Source organism: Salarias fasciatus, chromosome 13 (genome assembly GCF_902148845.1).
Source record: "Salarias fasciatus chromosome 13, fSalaFa1.1, whole genome shotgun sequence".
Lineage (NCBI taxonomy): Eukaryota > Metazoa > Chordata > Actinopteri > Blenniiformes > Blenniidae > Salarias > Salarias fasciatus.
Window position 1 is genome coordinate 25,120,429 of NC_043757.1, and position 24,439 is coordinate 25,144,867.

A 24,439-nucleotide genomic window follows, 5' to 3' on the forward strand; every position below is an offset into this window, starting at 1 on the left:
ATTGATTTCAAGTAGTTTTTAAACTTTTTCTGAAATTAAATAGTTAAAAGGATATTTTTCACTTGAAACTGGGCCGCAGTTTGTGACGGAATTACAGTTTTAGATGCGGGATGTTGAAGACTTTGTATTGTTATATTTGTATTTTCTAAAAACCCCAGTTCTTTATTTTTTATTGTTTTATTTCTTTCTACATGGCCTTGTATTTGACAACATTATGTGTAATTAGTATATCATTGTCTTTAGGAGTAGCTTGTGTTGATATTGTTCTATTAAAAAAAGGGACTGTATACTAGTTCAAGGTGAGGCTGAGTCAGGTGCGTGTGGCTTTCCCATATGTGACCGCGATGTTAAAATGTTGATACCTATAATGAATACAAAGCAATAATATCGCTTAAAGTGAGAATGGAGGATTAAATCACAGAACATATAGGTTAGATTTGACTATCGAACATGTTTCTTTCTTGTGCTGGTGGTCCACAGCGGCTGTGTGTGCGGCTTTAAGAGCGCCTCCTGTGTCACGTTTCCCGCCCTCATACCCGCAGCATCACCGCCGCTGATGTGGAAATCCCCCCGTTCCGTCTCCGCGTCTCCGCCGAGCGGGGTATAAAGCGTGGACCATGTAGCGGCTCCTGCGGACAAAGAGGACGGAGGACGGAGGACGGAGCGCTTCCGATGGGGAACCTGCTGGGCAGCTGGCGCTTCAAGGAGCCGAGCACCGTGGAGGAGTGCGACTCGACGTGGGGGTCGGACTCCGAGGACGACAGCGGCATCTCTGAGTCCGTCAGCCCGGCGGAGGGCGAGCGGGGCCGCGGGGCACGCCTCCGGAGACACGAGCCCGCAGGTACCGGGGCGGGGGGCCGGGGGGCCGGGGGGACCGGGGCCGGCAGAGGGGGCGTCTCTGCGGGGCTGAGTCCGGCCACACGCCGCTGACTGAGCGGGGGCGCAGCCGCAGCATCCGTGTCACACACACACACACACACACACACACACACACACACACACACACAACCCCCCCCCCAGGAAACACTCTTTGATATTTAAAAGAATATTAAAATACACATTTCAACCCTTCAGTTAATGTCTTATCCTTCATTTAGTTGGTTGAGTTAAATATTGAAATTATAAAAAAGTAAAATTTAAATATATTTGAAATATTGAAAAAAGGCTGCATATGATTGAAAACCTGGAGTTTTGTCTCATTATTTATTTATTATTTATTCATTCATTAATATTCATTAATTTCTTTGGTGAATAATGTGAAATTAGAGTGAAGCACTTTCTAAAAATGTTTGCACATTATACTTAAATATGAATTACATGAATGCAGATGACAGATTATTCATAAATAATACACACATCTCATCGATCGTAACGCCGAACAGGTACAGGTCAGGCCCCGTTTACACCACAGTGTTACTCAGCTGCTGAAAACTCAAGTTTTTGGACAATGTGGAACTTTGAGATGAGAGGCCGATTCCGTCTCCGTGGAAACGAGGGAAAACGCCGCTTTTTGAAAATGCCTTGATTTTGTGTAAATGGGGAAAATGTAGCAGCATATAGTCGAGCTATTTTCCCTGAAACTGCAGTTTATGATGCTTTTAAAAACTGAATGAGATTCGGAATTTATTTTTAACTATCTCAGCAATTGCAGCTTTCAAAGCCTTTTGCCATCTTTTTACTATTTTATCAATTGAGAAAAAAAAAATGCAGAATGACTGAGCTATGCTAACTTTTTTAATTAGTTATTAATTTCCCTCCTTTGGCAGTAAATGAACAAATCTTTACTGTTTCTTCCAAAGCATTTCTTTAGTGGGATTTCTTCCTTTGGGACTGAAAGGACACGTTTGTCTCCAAAACGACTGAAAGACACCTTCTTATTTCCATTCAGCTGTGTAAGCAGTGCGGCGGGGGCGGCGGTAACGTGGCGGAAACGTGGCGGCGTCTTTCAGACGCGCTGACAGGATCGTTTGCCTGCTTCATACTGTGTTGTAATCTTGAAACCAGCTCTTTAAACTGTTGTGAGAGTCTGTGCAGATCTTCAAGTCTTGGTTTTGCATGTTGTATGGAGTCGTATTTGTGCCACGATCCTGAGCGCACAGTTTGAAACTCTTAGCACAGTAAAAAAAAAAAAAAAAAAGCTAGCAAAAATCTATTCTTTGCTCAAAATTATATATTTTGTTTATGTTTGCAGCTTTCCACATGCGCACACAGTCATGGTGTATTTCACTTCAGTTATGGAGTTCAACAATTAAACAATCAGACTGTATTTTAACACACAAAACCACAAAGTCCTTTATTTTATATAATTTGATAATTAAAAGTATTCATAGAAAATGCATTATAATCCAGTATAAATCACAAAACTGCAGAACACTATGAAGGCCGTGATCCTCCGTCTCCTCCTCTTCAGGACGTTTATCGTCTGTTATATCGTCCGGTTCTGCTCGATTCTCATCCGTTTGAGAAGTGAGCTTCACTTCGCTCCTGAGATTGGAAGCTGACGGTTCTGGAGGTTTTTTGTAACGCTCTCTCAGGCCAGTCGCTTCCTCCTCCTGTCAGACCATTCCACGTTTCCTCCTGGAGTTTGTCCAGGGTGCTGATTTGGAGCTTCAAAGAGTCGGTGGAAGCATCAGGGCGCTGTTGAGCGTAACGCTTCTTGGAAGTTCACTCGACCCAGATTACATTTCAGAATGGGTTTGTAGCACAGCGGCGCCGGCGGGAAGCGTCCTGCTCTGCTGGGAGGAAGAGATGGATGATGACAGCCCCCGACCTCAAAAGAGAAACTCGCCGCACCTGTTTGGACTCGAGACGTTCCAGATATTCCAGACCTCAGACCTCAGACCTGCTTTTGAACCAGTTCTGTGTTTTTAATGTTCTTTCTTTGTTTTTCTTCCATTTATCAGCTGACTGACTCCCCAGAGTCCGCCCCCAAGATGAAGAGGAGTTTCTACGCCGCCAGGGACCTGTACAAGTACCGCCACAGCTACCCGGTACAGCCACGCACACACACACGCACACATCCACACCCACACACACACACACACACACACACACACACAAATGCAGGTCTCCTTGATCTCTTTGCTCTTTGTTTTTGTGTGCAGAACTACAAAAAGTCCCGGCAGCCCAACGAGTACCGCAACCTGCGCTTCTACCTGAACAAGATCCCTCTGGTACCGGATGGTGAGATGTCTCACACACACACACACACACACACACACACACACGCACACACGCACACACACACACACACTGGAGAGCAGTGATGTTGTCTCTCGGCTTAGGGAGTTTTGTTTGGCTAAAGGTCATGTTTGATGGGGAGAGCCCAGGAGATTACTCCACTGATGGGTTGTTTGAACATACTTAGATACACACACAGACACACACACGCGCACACACACACACACACACACACACACACTCGGAATGTGTGCAGCCACTGATCGGCCCCGGTTTCCTCTCAGGTATCTACATCGAGGAGATTCTTTCCAAGTGGAGAGGCGACTACGACAAACTGGAGCACAATCACACCTACATCCAGTGGTGAGGCCTTTCATCTGCGTGGCGCGGCGTTCTGATGGCTTTTTTCTGTGTCAGGACTGCCGGGGGTTGTAGGAGTCGACATGTCACAGTCTCCTGATTTGATCCAGTCGTCGGGCAGAAGTGAACAGAAATAGCAGAGATGATTTGATTCACCTGTGGCCACGGAAGTGACTGAAACACCAGAACTCAAAGATCTGGAGAGCTGAGCAGATACTTTTGGCGATCCAGTGCATGTGCAGAGTGTGTTTAGAAGACAGGAAGCGAGCCCAGAGTGCTGTGTCTGCCTGACGTGTTGTGTGTGCAGCATCCAGAGACGACAGGAAGTGTTCAGCCGACCGAGAGAACGCAGCGGTCTGGAGGAAACGCTCTCTCGGGGTGAAATGTGGGATGTAAATTAAGTTCCTCAAAAAAGAGGAAAAGAAAGAAGGCCGTGTTGTGTTACTGCACGGCGTGATGAGACCGAGAAGAAGCTGGTTTCAGATTACGAGCACGTGGTGCAGCGTGCCGACAAGACCGTCCGGTCAGTCGCAGACGAGGCAGCAGCTCAAACAGACGGAGAGACAGTAAAAATCCCGTCTTCACACCGAGCTGCTCAGTTCAGAGGAGGGTTTTAGTTTGGGTGTTGCAGTTGGTTTGTTTATCTCCACGCATCTTGATGTGCCTTCATCGCCTCTTATAGCAATCAGCTGATCCTGTCTTGTCTCCCTCCCTCCTCTTCCATGCTCCAGGCTGTTCCCGTTAAGAGAACAAGGGCTCAACTTCTACGCACACGAACTGACTCAGGACGAGATCAAAGTAAGAGGAGGTTCAGTAAACCGGACGGTCTCTCTGCAGCGGGTCAGGACCGCCGCTTGTGCCTTTGACTTTGCTGCAATGGGAAATCCCATCATGCCTCCTTCTGAATTTTTAATACACCTGTTCTGCCTCATGTCCGCAGTGTTTACCACGGTCGAGTGGTCGCATCTCAGATTCAGCGTGAATCTTTAAAGACACACAGAGCGGCGTTCACTGGGTCTGAAGATGGCTCATTCAGTTTTCCACTGAAATGAGACCAAACATCCAGTTTAAAGGTGCTGTAGGCAGGATTTTGCTAGTCAGTGCTAATTTTTCTGTGTTTTCTTTGGATTAAATGTTAGAGTATCCACTGATAATCCTTTAGGAGTGTAGCATAATTGCACTACCGCGAGGGCGCAGCGTTCCCATCTGTCTCTGTTCTGAGCTGAAAAGGAATCTCGACAGCTCCAGGTATCTTTGACCAATCAGAAGAGCCCATGAGGCTCTAACCGTGATTGGTCGAGGGGCATTCGTCGCACGTTCTTGTGGGAGGGGTTTAACTTGCGTGAGGGCGTGATGTCAGAGAAAACAGGACAGGATTGGCTGTGCTGGGTTTCAAATCACCATCTTAGATGGGTCAAATCGTCATCTTGCTTAGGTAACCCTAAGCAAGATGGCGGAGATGCCGAATCCTGCCTACAGCACCTTTAAGCTTTTTTAACCCAAAAGTCGTCTGCTGTTTTGGTGTTTAACTGAAAGTGTCATGTCTAACATACTTATTACACCATAATCAGGCTGCGATTTGAGTGAGTGAGTAGAGATTATTATTTGCCTTTATATCTTGACAGTAATGGGCCTGATTCATCATTTTAAATTGAACGCATATCTTGTTGTGTTTTGTGTGTCTGTTAAAATGCAGCTTTCTGAAAACATGATTACTGATCTAACAAAATCTAAATCTTGAACAATTTCACCAGAAAACAAGTCGTCTGTTATTTTCTAACTATGCTCAGAAGCGATCTGGGCGAAAACCCGTCCGTCTCACTCCGTCTGATCAGCTGAGGTCCGAACAGGAAGCTGCCGCCGGCGGGTTTTTCTGACCCGCTGCGTTTCATCCCGTCAGGAATTCCAGAACACCCGGGAAGCCAAGCGGAGATTCCTGGCGGCGTACTCCCTCATGCTGGACTTCTACGGCATCAAGCTGCTGGATAAGAGCGGCAACGTGGCTCGAGCCTCCAACTGGCAGGAGCGCTTCCAGCACCTTAATGAGTGAGCGCGCACACACACACACACACACACACACACACACACACACACACACACACACACACACACACACACACACTCACTCATGGAAACAGCAGCCTGAAGGTATAAAATTGCAGCCAGTTGCTGAATCTGAGTCCGTTCGTAAACAGTTATTGGAAAACCCAGCGCAATTTAATTGTCCCTCAAACGTACTCTGGCCTGTTTTAAGTCTGTGAACAGGTGGCTGAAGGGTAATTTAGGGAATGCCTTCAAACCCACCTCCGTGGCTTGATGGCCTGAAATCAGTCATTGTGTTTTCCTGCCAAAGATCCATCCGTGACAGAGCGCGACATTTTCTCCTCCCGCCCAGCACAACCTCTCCAGTCACTCACACCTTCCAGTCCTGTGTGTCCGAGGCTGATTGTGATCTGAAGCACTGGAAGAAACAACAAATCCTCTTCCATCAACCATTTCATTTAATTTCATTTCATTTCATTTATTTGTATATTTGTTTGGAACAGTGCATGTTAATGAACATAAAAGTAAACATGCCAGATTGTAGCCAAGAGGCTAATTTCCATCTGTAGTCCCAACGGGCTGGGGTCAGGGATTACAATACATAAAAGAAACAAACGTTTACATTAAAATTTTACAGTTGAAACAATATGAAGACAAAACATATGACACATGGAACAAAAGGAAAAAGACAAAGAACAAGACAATACAAAATTATACAACATAAAAACAAAGAACCAGCTGCTTGTTGCATCTCTTGTTTTCAGTACCCCACTGAAACAGTGAAAACTTCATTAACTGCAGCTTCCAGAGGCCTTTCAGGCTGACTTTACTTTGACCAGTTGGTATTGTGAGAAAAGCGACCGACACATCTGTAGGCCGGTCTATGGCTGATCAGTGTCTCTTATTTTCCTTTCATTCAAAAATTGTTCAGCTGGATTTCAGTGAATTTTCCATGCAGAAGCAAAAATGACTGAAATGAAGCTGAAGTCGCTTTGGTGTGAAAACAAAATGAAGAAATTTCAAATTTTCTTCTTTGTTTTTAAAGATCCCACCACAACTACCTGCGGATCACGCGGATCCTCAAGTCCCTGGGCGAGCTGGGCTACGAGGCGTTCAAGGCCCCTCTGGTGCGCCTGTTCCTGGAGGAGTCTCTGTGCCAGAACACCCTCCCCAACATGCAGCACAGCGTCCTGGAGTACTACGTCTACACCATCCGCCTGCCGGCCACCCGCCGCCGCCTGCTCCGCTACGCCCGCCAGCACTACAGGCCCGCCCACGCCTTCCTCTGGGGCCCGCCGCCCAAACGGCGAGGCGACGGCGCAGGCCCCGGGGGAAGTGTGGGCGGCGCCGGGAGCAGCGGGATCAGAGCCCCGGCTCCAACGCCGGAGCAGCAGAGGAGGAGGGAGGAGTCCGTACCTGCGGGGAGCGGGATTATCGTGTCTTCCCACGACGCCATGATGTGCCAGGACCTGGCTGGAGCGGCGCCCAAGGACTGTGGCGGACCTGGGTCCCACATGGCCGGACTGGAGGGGGCACTGATGATGGTGGGAGTGAGAGGAGAGAGGAATGAGTACAACGACTTCGTTCCTCTGTAGAAAAATCAAGTTCTCACATCAACCGATTCTCATGTAGAGGTGATGTTCTGAAAGGCCCTTCAGAGTCCTGACGCTGTCAGGACAGCAACAGCTCTTCACACGTGGTCAGTCGCAGTTAAGTTTAAGGGCTTATCAATAAACAATAATAGTTCTCAATTGCCAATACTCTATAAATATTCCTGATTAGGGCTGCACAGTATCTAGTGAACATGCAACAGGTTATGATTGGTGTTAAATACAAACACGTATGCAGATGATGTTAATGTGTATTTTGCATGTAGCTGTGAATTGTGCAGCCCTAGTCCTGATTCGATTGCGATTTGTGCAGTTGAGGGTTCTCCTCATGAGCCGGCCCCCAAGGGCCAAATAACCCGAAAACCATCGAAACCAGAAAAGATGGGTTTCTTCTCATCAGGGCTAAAGCCAGACGAGCCAACACAGAAAATTGCCTTATTTAAAGTTTTCGTCTGGAACTGAAATGTGGTCACCTCGAGAACCTTCTTTCAGCCACAGGTGCCCCCCGATTGGTCGGCTGGTGTTGCGATGGCTTCAGGTATTAAAGTTGTGCGTACTTATGAAACGTTGTAGCGGGAGCTCGGCAACACGCTGGACTCTCTCTGTACAGGTGCTATAAAGACGATGAGACTATTTGAAGACGGGGATTTTTATCTTTTTCCTGAACATGTGAAATGACTTTGGAGGAATTCCATGGACAGTTTGTCAGCAATATTTTGAAAAATGGACTTGAAATCCTCCATCTGATGTTAGCAGCAGGCACAAGCCAGGGACTCCTCAAGTTGAAGGTAGCTACTTTCTCCGAAAATTGTACAGAACTGTAAAGCAAAAATTAAATCTTGTTTGTGACTTGATTTGTTGACCTAACAGGTAGGAATAGAAGAGCTTTTTCTGACACTTCAGTCGGTGAGGTAAAATCCTCAGAGATGAATAATTATAGTATATCAATAAATGGCGTTATTTCTGGTGAAATGCTTTTATATGTGGTGTCACTGAAAGGCCTTCTATGCTTACCTGGGGCCGGTTAGTGGGAGTGACGTTGGCGTGATCGGACGGGTGTGTGTTGCACTTTTTGGACAATCTGTGTCTTCCTGTTGAAAGCGCTGTAGGTGTGTCTCCAAAAGGCTGCGTGGCATTAACATGACGAATCGCTCTCATATAACCGAACGTTGCAATAATCCAGTTATCAGCATGTAAGATTCTGTGTAGTTTGGTAGAGATCAGAGGTCTGCAACCTGCAAACTGCTCAAACCTTCACTCCGCTACAGCTCACGAGGAAAACTACAAACAAGCTAACAGTAAAAAATGGCTAATATAGATAAAATAGCTAAACCAGCTAAAAAGGAAAAAAAAAAAAAAAACGATAATCAAATTAAAAGGGAAAATAACTTAAATTTGGTAAAAATGTAAAATTTCGGAAGGACTAGCCTACAAAGCTATGAAAATAATTGAAAGAGTTAAGACCAATGGAAATGATAACTACAAAATAACTGAATTTGAAATTGTAAGAAATGCTACTGGAATCAAAACCTGGAACCATAACCTGTCAGACCATTCCAAAACCTGGAATCAAAAAGATATTCAGAACGGCTAGAAACTGTGAAGCAACTCAAAAAAAAAGTAAAGAGAATTCTTGGAAAATGTTAACATGACTAATTTAGGTAAATTGCAACAAAAAAAAAAAAAAAATCACAGTGACTCTAATCTATTGAAATGGATTAACATGGTGAAACAGGTAAGTGGACAAAGCTTAAATAAATAATAAATAAATAAGCTAAAAGGTCAAACTGACAAAAAAGCTGAAATGGCAGAAACAACCTTAACTACTTAATACCATAACTTAAATAGATTAAAAAAAAAACAAAAAACGAGGTATTGGTAAACTGTGTCAAACAGTCTCTTGGAATGCCTAAAAACTGAAGAAGAAGATAAAAAAAAAGGTAGTCCATTGCTGTCTCTTATAATTATCAAAGTTTGGAGAGACAACCTGAGATACAGTTTTTAAAGATGATATAAATAACTTTTTGAGCTGAATTTTCTGGTTTATGGTCCAGGTGTATTATTTCATTTGGTGAAAAGTGGATGACTCCACAGCTGAGCTCATGCAGGTTTCAGACTTCTGCATTAGGTAATTAATCCTTTACTCATTTAAAACTTTCTAGGGCTAAACTTGTGAATGTGCAGAGATCGACGTTTTTTTCTACGACCTTCATCAGCTTAAATAATCATGCACAAATAGACCGCAGTACGTGTGCACAGGTTTAAATAGGAATTATAAGTAGAATATAGATGATTAGTCTGTCAGTGAAACATTGGTCAACTCGCACTCTGCGCACGCTAATCTCATGTTCTTCAGATTATACCGTAACATTGTTAGCATCTGTTGGGATGTATAAAGTCTTAAGCTGTAACTCCTGCACAGTGAAGCTGATCATTGTGAGATGGGAGCCGACCACCGCGGGTTACCAACCGTCACCAGATTAAAAGCCATGTGACACTGGGACAGGCGTATCTGAGATAATTGTAATGTGAACTCTTCAGGTGAACCTCATGGCGACGTGTGTCTGGATTATTAGCATCCGGTATGTGTACGTATGCGAGTGTGTGTGTGTGTGTGTGTGTGTGTGAGTGCGTGATGTTCTTAAGTGCCTCTTTTGTATTTTTTTGATTTTGAGTGTTTTACCTTTCCTGTATTTTATTTCATTTTTTGTACAGCAGTTTTAATATCATCATTATTATTAGAGTTTGTGTTTGTGTGACACGGTGGGATTATTAATGTGCAGCTGCAGCAGGAACCAGTCTCTAAGAACCGATATGGATCAATACTATATAATACTTGAAACTGTTTGTATCTGACTCATTCAATAAAAATGTGATTGTTCCACAGATTATTGTTTCGTTGCATTTGTTTTGCCCATGAATTATGGTGGTGAAACATGCATTATTGATGATACCTAAATACAGTATATTATTTAAAAAAAGTTAAATTCTAAGAAGTCTTTCGTCTCAAGAGGAGATGCTCACAGATTGCAGCCTAATCTCCAGGAGTCATCTGATTCTTACACAAACCGCTCAGTGTTTTATGACCTGAGGTGAACAGGTGAACAGGTGGGTGCAGAGTCAGTGATAAGCCGGGAAGTCTCGGTTGAGAAGGTCAAACCTTACAATCTCCTGTGACATAAGAAACTTTGAACACAACTCAAAACAAAATGAATCACAGTTTCGAACAATGAAATCTCTGACGTTCTTCCTGTTTAATTCCTTCATTTGTGACCAATATGATCACAGTACAAAAAAAATTACAATAAAAACCCCACTTGAATAGTGTGTATGTGTGTGTGTGTGTGTGTGTGTGAGCTCTCTGTCACTCACACATTCTCACCAGTAATTTTGTCCAGTTGTCACTTCAGCAGCATATAATGTGTGTTTTTTCTTCTTCTTTCCCTGGTGTGTGTTTTTACTGACACTTCTGCAAATTTTAAAGTTTTTTTTTTTTTTTCACTGTTTGTCTCTTTCTGAAAACCATTTTGTTTCAGTGTTTTTTTATTATTATTTGTAAATCATGTTGTCTACTCTCTTTTAGGGCTCCTATAACATTTTTAAATCTTGTTGTTCTTTTGCTTTGGATCTTTTCTCTTTCTGTAGTCTTCTTCCAACTTTATTGCTAAGATTGAACAGTGTCTGACAGTTACTTTTTGTAACTGGTTGTTGAAAATGGTAGTTTTGTATCCTTTCCTGGGACATACAGGACTTTCTGGTTCTGTTCTCCATTATTTCTATCACAGTGGCTGGTTCAGAAGATGTGGCAGCATTCCAAGTATCTGCACTGTGGAGGTATTTCAAAAAAATAAAAATAAAACAAAAAACGAATGAATGAATGCATGTATGAATTTAAAAAAAATAGGCTGCTTCCTTCACACTGCGGAGGTATCCACAACCCTTCATAATTATCTTTTAGGTCATCATATCAAATAAACGGATATTCCAAATCCTTCAAGAACAGCAGCAACGCAAAGCAGTAGTGAAAGCGACACTCGGAGACTGGAAACGACTGTTGTGTGTTTCTGTGTGACAGCTCACCTGAGTGAAGAGACCAACTGCCAGACAGATTTGGCTCTGTCATCTATGTTGTTTGCTCCTGGGCTTCTGTCTCCATATCAGCAGAATAAACACCAGTGTGTGTGTGTGTGTGTGTGTGTGTGTGTGTGTGTGTGTGTGTGTGTGTGTGTAGTTTTCCAGCACTGTTGCCGAACAGCAGATGGCATCTCCATGTGCTTCCTGTCCTCCCGTCCTTCATTTCCTCCCAGCATGCCGCTGCAGCGCCTCTTTAAAGTCACATTCCTACCAGGTTCCATGAAGGCCGTATCGGCAGCAGCAGCAGATTCTCTTTTCACGAACGGGGGCCGACGGTTCCCCTTCTCCTGTGTCGGCAGACGCCCCTGACGAGGCCGTACCGTGATGTTTGCTTTCTGCTGGCAGCTCAAGGAAAGAGCCCAGAAGAAATATGAAAGCTACAAACACACCATCTGCAGAAAACACACTCTGACAGACCAACAGAACTATTGAGATTTTTTAGAGCATCGTCCCCAACTAACTGAAGCAACTTCAACTGAATTTACACAAAGCTTTAATAATGTTTGACTGGAACATTGATAAGACTGATGTAACAGTGACAGTAATCAGGCTCTACTTTCAGTAAGTTGTGTAACAACGAAGAACTTCAAAGTAAAGTTTTATAGGTTATAAAGTAGTAAACTGAAGACGTCAGGATTTATAATATCTTTCAGCTGCTTGTTTCCACGTGCCGTGTTGACCTCTGCCTCCGATCTCAGTGTTCGTCTCCCTCCTCATGACCTCCGTCTCTCTCGGTCTGTGAAGCCTTCTTCATGTTTTAGGTTTCGCTGTGGTTTCACTCTGGCCCACAGCTGGTCATGTTTGGTTTCGGGGGATTTCCTCGGTCTGTGTCGCTGGTGGCAGGAACTGAAGTGCACACACACACACACACACACACACACACACACACACACACACACACACACACACACACACACACACACACACACACTGGTGTTTATTCTGCTGATATGGCGCCCTCTTCTGCCATGTTAAACAACCACACTTCTTCAACTATTCCCCTCTGCTGCCCCCCACCCCTACCACAACTCTGTCTTTTTTCCCCAAGACAGGTGCCTGTAAGTGGCTGCCGGGGCAGAAAGGAATTTCCCCTTGTCAGACTAATAAAGGCATAATTCATAAAGAACAAAGTGCATCATATGGCGCTGCCCTGTGGTTACAGTGGCGATGGTTACGGCAACAACACAACAATAAAAAGCCGTAATGGAAGTTAATCAACAACAGAAGTAGAAGTGTACAGCAGTTTGATAACAGAAGACTTAATGAAACATAAGCAAAACTCTGCTGACCCTTTGCTCTGAGCTTCCTGCAGCCGCATGTTTGGCAGGTTCACAAATGAAGTTTTTAAATCATGACAAATGAAGAAGCTCCTTTGTGTACTACGAAGTCCCAGCAGTTAGCTGGGATTGGCTCCAGCTCCCTGCGGCCCTGCACGGGTTTAAGTGGGATAGAAGATGCATGAATGGATCAGTTGCAACACATCTACAGTTTCTCCTCACTCCACTCGGAACAGATGAGTGAGGGGAATTCAAACAGCAGGTGAATGCACGGCACTCATACTTCATGACTCTTCTCAGAAATGTCCAAATTTCACACATGACTGGTCGTGCTCACTACTGCTTTACCTCCTCTTCAGTTCCTCACGGGTTTCTTTGTGCTTTAAAACAAATTAATGAAGAATAGTCTGGACAGTGATTCATCCAACAACAACTCTGGTTGCTTGATAAATTCTTCTGAAAATGAACTTTTATTTGTTGGAGTGAAATTGAACTTTTACAGATTTTGTCGTATTACATCCACAAATCTAAATGTATTTTATTAGAATTGTATGTGATAAACCAACCACAAATAAACAGGACAGACAGGTTAAGCCTCGTTTCCACGGCGCAGTTGGTGTTGGTACAGGTCGGGTCGGGTCGGTAAAAAGCGTACCAGGCACAAATCAATTTTGCGTTTCCATGGCGCTGGGTTATGGTTGTAATGTAGGCGGGGTGATGGACGGCCACGGTACGACGCAGGATGTGACGTCATTACACGCCGGCAAACGCCAGAATTTGTGAAACATGGAGGTCATTGTGGGACTCGTATTCTTTCTTTTTGCTTCTTTGAGACGGGCTGTGTTTTTACAAAGGCTCCAGGCAGCAGAAGAGCCGCTGCCAAGGAAAGAACGAGAGTTGTGGACGTGGCAATGATAAGGCGGAGACATCAGACGAGGAGTGAAGCAGCTCTGAGGAGCTCTGCTCAGCTCCTAATGTTTTAATACTCGAATAAAAATACTTTTCAGTGAAGCTTGAGGCTGTGTTTCGGTCATGGAAATTCAGTAACAAATTATGAAGTCATGGAAAAGTCATTGAAAATCATAGGTGAGAAAGTGTCTGAACCCTGTTTACTCTATCTGGATATTATTTTATGGTCACTTTATAACCTCCAATCAATCATGGACACTTCATTATACACTCATTCTGTTGCACTAAAACATATCTGTATATATTTGTATATATTATAGCTCTTGTTATATTTTAGTAGTAGTAGTAGTGTTATAGTTTAGATCTGTTGTATATATTAAGTTAGATCTTTTCTTCTTTTAGATTTCTATAACTTATTCTTTATTTGCAAATATCCTCATTTATTTACATCCATTTGTTCAACAAGCCTCCATAACTAAATGTCTCCATGGTGAGATAAATGCAGTCTGTTCTGTTCTATATCAAGCATAGACATAACTGGGTAACATTCAGAAATTTTTCTTACAGACAGAACAGTTTCCTGTTAGAGGTTTAGTTTTAAACTAGTCTTAGAAATTGTGCAAAGGCTACATCAACCTGAGGGTTTTACCCTTCTGAAGATGTGTTGTTGCAATAGTAATCCCCCCCCACCCCCCACCCTTCCGTAGTCACCACCCCCTTCCTTCAAAATGGAAGGTTTTTACCATTTTCCTTTCCACAATCATGTAAGCTTGCTCATGTGGAACTGTTGGATTGTTATCTGTAAAAGTGTCAAGAAATGACTGTGTTGAACTTGGCATGATAGGAATAAAGCTGAAATTAATTGAATGGTGTATTGTGTTATGTTATATAGTTTTAATGAACATGCATAATGTGAAATAATGGTAATGCTTAAATAACTGTTAAAATCCATTTGTATATGATGCACTTTATTGTTTTGTAAAAAAAAAACAATGTTGCTTTAAAACTGATACATTGTTGCGAACTCGTCAGGAAAGTTCTAAATGACATAATCATCTAATTTGCATAGCTGCTCATTTGCATATCTCGGTCAAACTAGATGATGACATCATTTAAAACTGATACATTGTTTCTCCTCAGTCAGGAAGGTTTTGGTGATGTCATCATATAGAAAAATGGAGCCATATTGGTGTAAAGTGTGTCATGTGACGTGACAGAGAAACAGCCACAGGGCCCTGATCATGAGTGCATATAGAGATACAGCCATAGATAATAACCCTGTAAACGGAGGAACAGGCATCTATTGACATATATCTATTCTCTTTTAATATTGTTTCACAAATGTAGAAATGCTATCTAGTTACAAATCGGATTGGTGTCTTTTCTCATATTATCACACAGCAACATTTCAACTGGTTAGATTATTGTAGCATTTCCTATTTGTCATTTATTCTATCAAGTATCTGTCTATTTCATGATTCATATATTCAGTTTTAGAACAAATAACTGAAGATGCTTCTTAATGTTCCATTAAGAGGGGATCCAAATTCTTTTAATATCAATACTTTTTTGTTTTTATAGTCAGTATGTTTTTATGCAGTAGTTACTTTATCTAGTAATTACTTACTTTTAAAATATCATAACTCAGTTACAGTCAGTTACTTTTTTGATGAAGTAACAAGTAACTATAATTGATTACGTTTTAAAAGTAACTTGCGAGTGAAGTGTGAATTTCAAAGTTCGCCCATTCTGTTGAGATTAATAGACCATCATCCTAAAAAAAAAAAGTCAATCTGACTCATAGATCTTGTTGGATGATCTGCATCTGGGTGATTTAGAAGTGGGCATCCACAACGCTGACTGAGGAATAAGTTCATATACCCTACACACCTCCTGGACGACACTGACTGATGAGCTCAAGATAAAAACGGCCATGCTGTTTCATTTGAAAATTCATTTACAAAGACTGAATCTCTGGATTTTTGTTTTGTTGTTGTTTTTGTCATTGATATGAAATAAACTGGAATTTATTTTATCACTTTACTGTATTCTTGAAGGGCCATTTACTCAACGTTTCAAGTGAAAAACAAATGTTTCAAAAAAATATTTCAAAAAGGTTTTGCGTTTTTTTTTTAGTTTACACAGAAATGTTCATAAAATGAAAATTGTTCTTGTCATCTACTGAGCATGTGCAGAAAAAGTATTCACTGGCTGTGATGCACAGGTGCAGTAGCAGCACTTAGTGAAGTTAGATTGGTGTTACTGGTAATCTTTTTCATTTTAAGATAATTGATGATAATATAAATCTCATGAAATGTCGGTCACATTTTATGTAGTTTTGTCTAATTTTGGAAATATTATTTCTAATAATGGATTGTTTATATGAGTTAAAATGGCCACTGGCATCATTTGTCCTGTTTTACGGGAACCTTATCTGTCTGAGATGTGTTAAAAAATAACTTTCTGAGTGTTGCCAGTATTTTATGGGGCCTCTCATTATCTGACTTATGAGCACAAGTTAAAGATTTTGTTTGTTGCGTTATAAACCTCTGCATATGAAAAACCCATGAGAATGCAGTGATCCTATATAGTATATACTGCCTTTAGTTGTGAAAAGATATGAAAGAGTGGTGAAAAAACTAAAGTGTTCACAAAGATGTATTGTATGTTTAAAAGAAACATAATTCAATGGAAGGATAATAACCAGAATGGCAGAAATGAGGGAAGAAAACACAACTTGTAAGTCTCACACTTCCTTTGTCTCCTGTAGTCACGGAACAATTTAATTTGGAAACCATTCTCCATCCAGCCCTGTTACAGGTGTTGGAGTAAAACTGGTTTTTTGAGCTAAATTCTTCATGGTGCTGCTGCTACTGAAAAATGATCTGTTTCAGTGTGAGAATACAGAAGGTCCAGTAACTTCCCTCAGCTCTCATTATTCCAGCACACAGCTGGTGTGTTGTTGTGTTTCTGTGGAGGTCAAACTGAGGACGAATCCAGGTGATCTAAAGGGAGTTTTTATTCATCAACTGAAGCCCATGTTTCCAACATTCAGCAGTTTTTACAGACAGAACAATCATAAATGGATCTTCACAGAGACCTGTTACACTTCTTCCAACAGATTGTGTTTCACTGGATTGTAAAATGCAATATTAAATTTCCCCTTGAAGAAACCTTGAAGCTGGAGAGAAAAACTAATGTGTTCCTGTTGTGACTCAGCAGTTTGAAGACAAACAGACCAAAACATTCCTGCTCACAATGCTCCAAAATCACATGAAATTATCCTCATGAACTCTTTGGTTTTTTACTCTCAGTTCAAATTATTTATTACAAGTACTTGAAAAAATACATACAATTTAAAGAGAATTTAAAAAGAAAACCTGAATCAATAGATGTGTATTCGAAACAGAGTGGGAAGAACAGAACTTATTGAATCCCACCCCTTGTTCACCTCACTAGTGGTTCAAACAGCAAAACATATACATAAACCAACCAAAGTGTACGTGACAAAAATGGAACAAGGTGGAATGCTCATGGTGGCAAATCACAAAAACAACATGACATGGGTTTGGTGGGGAGGCAGAACTGGGTGTCATCAGCAAAGCAGTGAAAGAGGATCCCAAATTTATGGAAAAAGTTACCAAGTGGAAGAAGACAGATGATGAAGAGGAGGGGCCCCAGGACGGAGCCCTGGGGTACACCAGAAATGACGGGGGAGGGCTGAGAGGTGAAGGATCATTGTCTGTTCCAGAGTCTCACTTCACAAGCGAACACACATTTTTTGCAAATGGTACAGAATTTACACACAGTGAAATTTCCATATTCTCTCAGGTTATGTGTAATTTTTTGTTTCAAAAAATCTGAACGTTACTCTTCACTTGTCTTCAATCATGAAGGAGTTTTACCATGAATGAGACTCTGAGGAATCAGTTTTATACTCAAGGTTTAAAAAAATATTGGTATGGCAAAATATCGAGATACTCAGTTGCACAATATAATATTGATTTAACAGCTCTTAGTTTTGATTTTTATGAAAATAATTAATATTTTATCCATGCTGTGAATACAGTAGGACTCTCATGTTTCAGTTACTGTGTGAGTTAGCTGTACCTAGTGCACGTGATAATACTTCCATTGTGCTATTCTGTGTAAAGAGACTAACAGTTTGGGACGTTTTGACTCAATTTGCCCTTGGAATGATCTACATCGCCTTATGTGCATATACTGCAATTTGTGATATCTCTATTTTTATTTTTTAAAGAATATTCCACTATACTGTGATATTATCGTATCGTGACCTATCGCGATGCATATCATATCGTGAGGTCTATGCCAATACACACCCTTAGTTTATACTGATTGACTTCTCAGTGTTTCCTCTTCTCATCACAGCTTTACTTGTGTTGTTCAAACTGTCAGATGAACGTTTCTTTAGGTACAAACTGCTGCTCAATGAAATCAGAGAAATGTTCGCCATGATTCCGTTAATCTGTCACTTTTCCCCAGTAAAAGGTGCTGTAGGCAGGATTTAGCATCTCCGCCATCTTGCTTAGGTAGATGGCGATTTGAAACCCAGCACAGCCAATCCTGTCCTGTTTTCTCTGACATCACGCCCTTACGCAAGTTAAGCCCCTCCCACAAGAACGTGTGACGAATGCCCCTCGACCAATCATGGTTAGAGCCTCATGGGCTCTTCTGATTGGTCAAAGATACCTGGAGCTGTCGAGATTCCTTTTCAGCTCAGAACAGAGACAGATGGAAACGCTGCGCCCTCGCGGTAGTGCAATTATGCAACACTCCTAAAGGATTATCAATGGATACTCTAACATTTAATCCAAAGAAAACACAGAAAAATTAGCATTGACTAGCAAAATCCTGCCTACAGCACCTCTAAGTTATTGCTGGTGATGTTTAAGATCAGGCAGTTTGATTGACAGGACAGATGATCAGAGGAGCAGAGTTTTTACCACCGTCATTAAGACAAGGACCGAAGAATGGGAGGAGTTTGTCAGTGAAGCAGCAGCCAGTGAAGGAGTAGATCAGAGCTGCAGCATTTACATCATAAAAAGAGACCAGACCCTCCTCATAATCCACAAACACCCCCACCTTCTCAGGAACAGACTTCAGAGAGAGATCAACATCAGTATGGTTCTCACAAGCGAAGCACGCATTTCCATTTCTCAGCTTTATTGTCCAGAAACCTTCATCAGGACTCATTGTGATCTCTCCTTTCCTGATGATGGACTCTTTGCTCACTCCTAAATTCCATTTAGTCTTTCCTTTAACCTGAACCTCAAAGTAAAATTTACCTGAAGAGAAACTCTTTTTTCCTAAAACATTAACAGAAACAGAAAATCTTTTTGGGTTGTCTGGAAGATCTTTTCTCATATCGCCATCACTCACTTGTTTTCCATCATCAGACAGGATGAGATCAGGATGAGCTGTATCAGGATCAAGAGTCACATCCACTGCAAACTGCTGCTTCCTCTTCAGATCAGCTTGAGACCTCATCTTCTTCACCTCTTTGCTGAGAGTCTCCTCCAGCTGAGCCACAGCTCTCACCACAGTCCCCTCATATGATGATGGACGGACGCTGACCTCTGTCCAGTCCTTGGTGGGTGGAGCAACTTTCAGGGAGGAGAAGCTTTCAAGGAGGTGGAGGTGGTCTTCAGAGAGGAAGAGTTGCTTCACCTCTGAGCTCCTCTTCGTCAGCTCACTGATCTCCTCTTCCAGATCTCTGATGAGACCTTCAGCCTGTTTCTCTCTGGCTTCCTCTTCCTCCTCCATCCTCTCCATCAGCTGCTTCAGGCCTCTCTCAACACACTCCTTAAGAGCAGTGAACACCTCAACACCTTCTGCTTTCTCTCTGTCTGCAGCAGCTTTACTCCTCTTCACACACTCTCTGATCTCCTTGATCTTCACTCGTCTCTCCTGGATCATCTGCTGCATCTCAGCCTCTGTCTCCTTCAGCACCTTCTTCTTTCCTTCAGCTTCTACACTCAGCGGAACACATTTGAGAGACTTGTGATTCGAAACAGTGCACATCATGCAGACATATACCTGCTCTCTCTTAGAGAACAGCTCCAGAGGTTTATGGTGCTTCAGACACATCCTGCCTTCCAGGTTCTTCACAGGTTCCATCAGCCGATGTTTCTTCAGGACTGGCACTGTCAGATGAGGCTCCAGATGAGTCTGACAGTAGGAGACCAGGCACACCAGGCAGGACTTGAGGGCCTTCACTTTGGTTCCAGTGCAGACGTCACAGGGAACTTCTCCTGGTTTGGCAGCTTGTTGCTCTGAGCTGCTGCTGGCTTTGGGATCCGCTTCATATCTGAACTGAGAAACAATCTCAGAGATGAAAGTGTTGACGTTGAGTTCAGGTCTTGTTCTGAACAGTTTTTTACACAGGGGACAGTCACAGATGTTTTTAGTGTTCCAGTGCTGAGTGATGCACTTGCTGCAGAAGTTGTGTCCACATGGTGTGGTGACTGGACGATTGAACACTTCCAGACAGATGGAGCACAGCAACTGATCTTCAGAGAAATGACTGCTGGGACCAGACATCTTCACACACTGCGGACAACATTTATTGAAAACACTGTTAGATATTTTGATAGTGAACAATTCCACTGTTTCACATCACTTTATCTGACTGTTGTCAATCACTGATCTCTACACATACATACTAGATCGTTCATTAATGTCAGACTGGCAACTCAGCCTGCAAGTAATGTTTCACCCTGTTCACACTCCCAACCTCAAAGTGACAAGTACAGGGTGCTGCTGGCTGTTTTTAATGTCTAACTCAAATTTTATTGAGTAATAATCATGTTTGGAGTGACCTTTTTGCTCAATAAATCCAGCTGTGATATAATGTTCAAAGTCTACCAGGTTATAAAAACCAGATATGACAAACTTTGAAAAGAAGGAGCTTGAATGATTTTCTTGTTTCCAAACTATAAATAAATTTATTGACAAGCACAAACTTATAACGGACAGTCAGTATGGTTTTAGAACGGACCGATCAACATCTCTGGCATTAATGGAATTAATAGAAGAAATCACAGACTGTATGGATAATAAAAAAGTAGCAATAGGACTATTTGTGGATTTAAAGAAAGCATTTGATACCATTGACCATAATATATTAATAAAGAAATTAGATAACTACGGTATTAGGGGAGTGGGGTTGAGTTGGATATCGAGTTACTTAAGAAACAGGCAACAGTTTGTACAGATAGGGAATCATAAATCAAAACTGATGAATATTACATGTGGGGTACTGCAGGGGTCAGTATTAGGACCAAAATTATTCATAAGAATAATAACTATAATAACTATATGGTATGTGTGGGTATATATTATGTATTTATAGGGATATCTGCACGGTATATGTATACATATATTATGTGATGTCCTATGATGTATGATTTTAAAACTTGTTAATAGTTAAAAAGGGGTAGGAATCTCTAAAAAGTGTTTACTTCTTCCTACTCCTTTTTTCGAACTGTGCTGTTATGTTGTTTTTGTTTGTTTTTTTTTTTGTTTGTTTTTTTCTTTTTCTTTGATTTGCATTAACTTTCCTTTTTATCTTTTTTCTTTTAATACATGTTCGAAAAATAAATAAATTCATTCATTCATTCATAACTAATCACTTTCACAAATTTGCAACAACACCATTGTGTTCATTCACTGTTTTTTTTATACATCATTGTATATTGCATTGCATATTTATATTGCATTCACAGATTAAATTTAGTTTTTGTCACACACACCTTGAAAAGGACCTGAGAAGTGGACTTGTCTGGACAAAAATGGATATTTGTTCACCTTCTTCATCAGTTTCCCGAGAGTCAGTATAAATGTGATCAGTTGTACTCACCAGTGTTGGAGTCGGTGTCTGTCAAATTCCAGATGAGCTCAGGTTAGATTTCTTCCCAGAGAAACACAGAGACGTGTCTGAACTACAGCTCTGACTTTATCTTTGACTTTGACTTCCGCAGTGTGACGTTGGATTTCTAGTGTCTCCTCCTCCTAAGATTGCAGCTCTGTTAGTATTTGTTTCCTCCGTCAGCTTCAGGACTGCTGTCACATAACATTTGCTGCTATGGTGACCTTCGAGCCAGTTACTGTCAGGGCTGAGTCTAGACAGGTATAAATGAGACAGAAATGGAAAAGTGGCAATGGAGACAGGAAACGGGTGGGGGTGGAGCTCTGGAGCACTGCTTTTGTCATGTATTTTGATCGTACTTTGTCAGTCCTCTACCCTAAAACCTGTCTAACCTGGGTGTCCCACCTAAAGGCTGATGTTGCTCTTAAGTTCTATGAAGCCTTAAGACCCCTGATCACAATAAGGTGACCATTTGGAACTTTTTGTAGATCACTTTTCTCTACATGAAATATAAGGTAGGGTGAAAGAGCAGAATTAAGGTATGCCATGGTGTCTAGAAATAGCAGTGGTATCAGTTTCATTGCTGTAAAAAAAAAAAAAAAAAGCCTAATTAATGAGTGTTTATCCAGCACCTACTATCTGCATATGTGGTTGAGTTTTCAATGAAATATTAGTACAATATAAAAGTCATTGTAGGTTATAATGTTTGTCTTAACTGTTTGTAAAGATTTTCTTTCTCCTTGTGAGTCCCCCAGCACAGAAGTTCCCTTTCAAGTTTCAGTCTTTTCTTGCATTTGCAGCTCAAACAAACCAAAAGCACCACCTGAAGAGCCTCCCTGGCTTTCCTCCAGACCACCCCAATCCTGTCTGCCCAATGACACAAAAATCCTGCAGACTGTCATCTGTCTCCAGTCTGCTGAATGTCTGTGTCCGATAACTCAGCCGCCAACCACCTGGAGCAGCTCCTTGTTTAAAGCTGTCCTACCTAATTCTCTGGATTTGCACTGTAAACTATGCCCCCTTCTTCGTGCCACTCTCACACAGTCCCTCCCTCTCCCTCTCCGGCACCTCCTCCGTTGTGTGCACGAGATTGCGCACACGTACATGCAAGCGGCTGCTTCCTGCTCAGAGGACGACAAATTTTGCGCGTACACTCTTTGTAGAGGAAGCTGTGGGCTGGCTTTGTCTGTGCTAAGCCTGCCCCTCCTCACCTTGAAATTTGATTGGTGGATCAGAACCCGGACCGTGCTAAGACAAGGCAACTTCATCTTCCAGGTTTTGCCAGGATAAAATGCTTGTTTATTAGGCTGAGAGAGCTAAACGAAGTTTTTGAACTAAATGACTACCATTACATCACACTGTATGACAGTAAAGCCAAATTTACTGTAAAACAAGAAAAAAACTCGATTACCACAGCTTTAAACCCCGCCAGCTACTGGGAGAGGTAATCACTGATTACTGATCACAGGTGTCCCTCCTTACCCCTCTCCAGTGGTTTCCCTGAGGTCTGCTTCACAACCTCTCCTCCACAGCTGAACTCAAACCACACCCCACCACCACTCCGTTGTTTCAGGAGATGACTGCTAAAATAGTTTCTGAATATGAATTTTTCATGTGGCAGCTCAGAAGTGGAAATTCCAATAAAAACAAAGTTCTTGAAATAGAAGAAATGACTTCTGCAGTTTGAAAGCATTTTGGGTCCATCCAAATGACAACAGAGATCCAGGAAAAAACATATCACCCTTGGATTATGCCAGAAAATCATCCAGTGGTCTTTTTTTACACAGCTGGAATCAGAAGAGTGAATTACACATAAAAAACAAAGAAAAAAAAAGATGAATTGGGACTCCCAAAAAAGATCTAATATGAGCCACATGAATTTGTTATATGCATTCAGAAAAATAGCTGGAAAGGCAAAGTTTCATGATGGAGCAACATTTACCTTATATGTGTTAAAAGGTGAAATGTTTCACCTTATAACATGACTTAAATTGTTACAATGAGAGACATGATTGAATGAGATAAGGTATGAACATGGTTAATGTCATGAACACTGTAACTGACCATCAAAAGGATGCTGTTATGCACAGTCAAACATGGTGCTCACACAGCAGCGTGGCACACGGTGTAGCTATACCTGTGTTGCATTATGTTGTCAGGTAAATGAGAAATTTCAACAGTTGAATTGGCCATAGCACATAGTCACGGTAATGCCATATACCCTAGGAAAATGTGGGGAACATTTAATAGTACTGCACATGATCAAACTGACTGAGACTGTGCAGTAGCATTTGCTGGTTTCAAGACACAAAGCACCTGCACTCTGAACTTTCTCAAAAAAGCAATGCCTTTTGCTTGGGCATCGTTGGCCTGATGCCTCGGAACAGGTCAACTGCAGCATCGTCATTGTCTGTCATCTCAGAATCACTGGATTTATTATTGATGGTCTGTGGTGCAGCTTGTCAGTTCATGGTGACTTGTCCATGTGATGTCAAGCAGCCTTTATAGACCTGGTGCATCAAATTTATTGAGCACATACTGTTGGTGAAAAAACTTGTAGAGTCAATTAGATAGGCTCAGACATCTTTTTGCACAAGGGCCTGCTGTCATTATGAAGAGGTGGTTGGAGGGATCCTGCTTGGATGCCAGGTGGCACTATCACTGGAAGTTCAGAGCATCACAGCAGTGCCTCCTTGGCCATATCTGAGAGGAAGGCATGTGCTCATATGGTCAGAAAACACCTCCACTGTCTCTCACATCAACCACCAGGGTGACACCAGGTCTGCTCAGTTGCTGCAGGCCTCCCAGCAATTTCTCAAGTGGGCTGCAACATGTCTGGCCAGACAGCGGGTCATGTGTTTGCCATGGACCTGAACCCAATCATGGACTCCCACTCCCATGAGAGATATGTGCCTCCACCCAGGGGTGGTGCACAAGATTTGGGATCTTTTCTGCAGGATGGGGGTCACCTCAGAGGAACCACCCAAATGTCCATATGGTTTTCCCTGAGGGGACCCACCAGCCTCTGGGCCAAA

The 24,439-nt window shown here is 42.1% G+C and overlaps 2 protein-coding genes across 2 annotated transcripts; one reads left to right on the forward strand and one right to left on the reverse strand.

The window, feature by feature from the left end:
• Window positions 1-602: 602 nt before the first annotated feature.
• Window positions 603-8,932, forward strand: ogfrl1 (opioid growth factor receptor-like 1). Its single transcript, XM_030107372.1, is given in 8 exon segments — window positions 603-804; window positions 806-841; window positions 2,904-2,990; window positions 3,105-3,183; window positions 3,465-3,543; window positions 4,272-4,338; window positions 5,441-5,586; window positions 6,629-8,932. Coding segments are annotated over 8 exon segments (1,176 nt in total). The 5' UTR covers window positions 603-672; the 3' UTR covers window positions 7,179-8,932.
• A 9,498-nt stretch (window positions 8,933-18,430) lies between these two features.
• On the reverse strand, window positions 18,431-20,077 carry LOC115399377 (E3 ubiquitin-protein ligase TRIM39-like). The gene has a single exon (XM_030106702.1). It carries the CDS (start codon window positions 20,075-20,077, stop codon window positions 18,431-18,433), a length of 1,647 nt encoding a protein of 548 aa, XP_029962562.1.
• Between the last annotated feature and the right edge of the window lie 4,362 nt (window positions 20,078-24,439).

Excerpts from the sequence above, each read along its gene's own strand:
- LOC115399377 (XM_030106702.1), bottom strand. The coding sequence starts at position 20,077 with ATGTCTGGTCCCAGCAGTCATTTCTCTGAAGATCAGTTGCTGTGCTCC.